This window comes from Octopus bimaculoides, chromosome 30 (genome assembly GCF_001194135.2).
Source record: "Octopus bimaculoides isolate UCB-OBI-ISO-001 chromosome 30, ASM119413v2, whole genome shotgun sequence".
NCBI classification, from domain to species: domain Eukaryota; kingdom Metazoa; phylum Mollusca; class Cephalopoda; order Octopoda; family Octopodidae; genus Octopus; species Octopus bimaculoides.
Genome location: NC_069010.1, coordinates 610,357 through 613,605, shown reverse-complemented (window position 1 = coordinate 613,605; position 3,249 = coordinate 610,357). Strand labels below are relative to the sequence as shown.

The 3,249-nt window shown below is 35.1% G+C and overlaps 1 protein-coding gene across 1 annotated transcript in view; it reads left to right on the top strand.

Moving 5' to 3' along the window:
• The window catches only part of LOC106873717 (uncharacterized), a 20,876-nt gene that overhangs the window by 3,388 nt on the left and 14,239 nt on the right, over positions 1-3,249 (top strand). The window contains exons 2-3 of the mRNA XM_052978055.1: positions 1,068-1,159; positions 3,019-3,202. Coding sequence (XP_052834015.1) covers positions 1,115-1,159; positions 3,019-3,202 — 229 coding nt within the window. The 5' untranslated portion in view covers positions 1,068-1,114. The remainder of the gene's footprint in view (positions 1-1,067; positions 1,160-3,018; positions 3,203-3,249) is intronic.

The window sequence follows — 3,249 nt, the reverse complement described above, 5'->3', positions numbered from 1 at the left end:
TTGGCCCACAACGTGTTTTCTGAGCAAGTACTCATACTAACATTTGGGCTGTTTTATTGGACGCTTGATGAGATCCGAGCGGTTTATGTGAAAACCCAGAAAATACTGACAAGTACACATAATTTCCACATAAACAGTGATGTAGACCGCCTTTACCTAAAACGAAAACAAGGCGGCAGGGGCTTAACATCGATGCAAAATGCCTTTGAATGTCGTATCATATCCTTTCAGTAACATCTTATAACCACAATTGCCGAAGTGCATCCCTTGACCAAGTTTGCATACATAAGGCTGATAACATCATAGGACTTGGAAGGCAGCTCCTTGAGCAACATTCCTTATCTGATAACATAGAATACATGCTCAAAGAAGTCGCACGACTCTACCGCAACGTATCATTAGATGAAATGTTGAGTATCTATGAAGAGAAGACTATGCATGGATATGTTGGTAGAAAGTTCCGAGATGATAGTAACATTGATGGTGTTGAAATTCCAATGAAGGGGCCGTAGATGTAGGAAATAACAGTGAATAATGACGTACATACATAATACATACATACATATATACATAACCGTGTGCATATTGGAAAAAAAGGACCATATTAGTGATCATATTTTGTATTGTTTATCCAAATATTGTTTTGCTCAGTTCACATATTATGGCCTTTTTCACATTCTATATAACATTGCAACATAACTTAAATTAGATTCTCAGGTTTTATAAGGGAGTTCCCACGGCAACAATGCTTGCAGCTTTCGAATTTCATCCCCTTATTTGACTTGTTCAAAGATTTTCACATATTTGTTACATCAGAATACTAAAAGGACAATAAGTAGCTTTCATGCTTCTCTCAGTTGAATTTGTGACATTATTGAGGCATTTTCAAATGAATATAAAAATAATTTTATAGTCTTTGTTCATAATTTGGTTTATATGTCTAACATGTATTGATTCCAAAGCAAACACGTATTAATTCTTTTACATCAGAAAGAAAATATTTCGTGTTATTGCTATGCATTGCATTATTTGGTTTATCAATACAGATATTTACTTGTATTCTGTAGATTACTCGTTATTTCAAAGGAATTTACAGTGTCAAACATGTTCAGGAATGATGTGCAATGATTCAGAAGTGGAAAGCTGTCCAGGATCAGAGGTAAACTGAAATATTACTATCTTCCTTTCCGTTAAAATGTATTCACAGCCGTCACTCGAAAACCATTAAGACCACATTGTACTATGCTTTCGCTAGTTTTTCTTTTTATGTGCCTGCGTAGACATACAGACCCTATCGGTCTTCTTATTTACGACTCAATGGGACAACAAGGATGTGACGATTGAAGAGCGAAATAGATGAACATCACTAGGCTGGGACACATTTTCCTTGATTGGACTGGAACAAAGTGAAATGAAGTGCCTTGTTCAAGGACACAGTGTTCTACCCTGTCTAGGAATCCCTATTCAAGAAACGAACGCACGAACTTAGAGTGACCTTTCTCCGACAAACATGGCTGTCATTAGAGTAGGATGCATCAATGATTGTGGCCAGGATCAACTTGGAATCAAAGTTACTTGCGGATTGACCTCGAGTCACTAGCCTTAGAGAGGGTAACTGGAAGTCGGACGTTGCCCTACCAGCTCGAAAATTACAGAGAGCTGATTAATGAATAAGTTAAGAAGCAAAGTTTATGAAATGTTCGAAACGGATTAAATCTTCCCTCACATATTATTTCAACTGGAAAATGTGAAAGCTATACGATTAAACGCAGCTAAAACGCAAATTAAAATTGTCAGGCATATCTCTGAATACACAGTTGTACATTGGTGAAAGAAACACAAGAGAAACAAAGACAGCGGTAATAACACAGATTAATGCTTCACATCAACTGATATACGAGAATACAGGAGAATAGAGCGTGACATGAGAGCATGGCTGCATTCTGTTGTCTGTTTTATTGTCTGTCCTGCTTTCAGATCTTTCTGTTTTCTTGAAGCTGACTTAGTTTTTTAAAGATTCATTCATTTGCAATCACCGACTCCATTGCCTTTTTTGAAGACTCCAGTCCATTGGTTATTTTTTCATGACATCCTCACTCAGTTTGAGAAATCCAATTTTCTTTCTAAAAATTTTTCGAGATTGAAAGAAACGAGTTTCAATTTCAAATTAAGGCAACACATATCTTATTTCTAAGTTCATTGTCTACATTTTCATTGCTTTTATTGTTGTTAGGTATTTGATGATGGATTCTTTTCTTTAAATATTCTTCTCCACTTCTGATATTTTTCGTTTTCAGAATGTCCCTGATTAAGTTAAGTTTGTTGAGGGTCGATGATACAGTTAAATCTTGGTTATTTTTTCTCCAAATTTTATACTAGAATATCGTATTTTCATATAAAATATTATTGCAAAGTAAAACGAAGTTTCTCTTGTGTCCATTTTATGTATTTTCTGTTTTATTTGCTTGGACTGAGGCGTTTAATCTGACCATTTTATTTCATTATCATCTTTGGGTAGGGACGTATTAGTTTCTGTTGTTGGTGAGTTTTGCACGCGTGATTTTTCGTAAATTTTATATGAAAAATTCCTCTTTTGCATTCCTGCAGAAAGAAGAAATTTTAGCGAATTGATACATCTTTATTGGGGTAATTTGACCTATTTTAAGTTTGGCGACGGGTAACAGTGCGATGCAGTTTTGATATAGACCGTGATCCGATGGCCATATCTACATTTGATCAGAGAGCTTTGGACACTAAGCATTTAAAACATTATTTTTGAATGCTAAATAGCATTAAATTTTTCAGAAGTTTACCTCTGCTGTTAACTTTCAACAATTCAGCAAGTCGTTTTCGGTTTCATTTATTGCTTTTGGATATTTTACAGCAAGGATTAAATTTTCTTGCAAGGTAAACATCCCTAGTGTTGCTGTTTCTGTTGTTTTTGTTGTTGTAATTAGCAGTAAATGTACTAATAAATATTTTGGTTGTAGTGTATAATTTTCATATCTATTATTACAGCCAGTATGCCGATTCGCATTATCAATGGACGGTGTTAAACTGAAGACTGAAAAGTCCTGCAGCACATACAGCCAATGTGTTGAAGCTATGAGAAACAATGCCCTTACATGCAATAAATGGACCAAAAGCAGGTTTTGTGTTGGTTGTTGCGTCGGACACTTATGTAACAAGAATGATTTCATAGGTAAGTGTTATTCATTGTCTAATATAACACCATCAGATTTATTACAA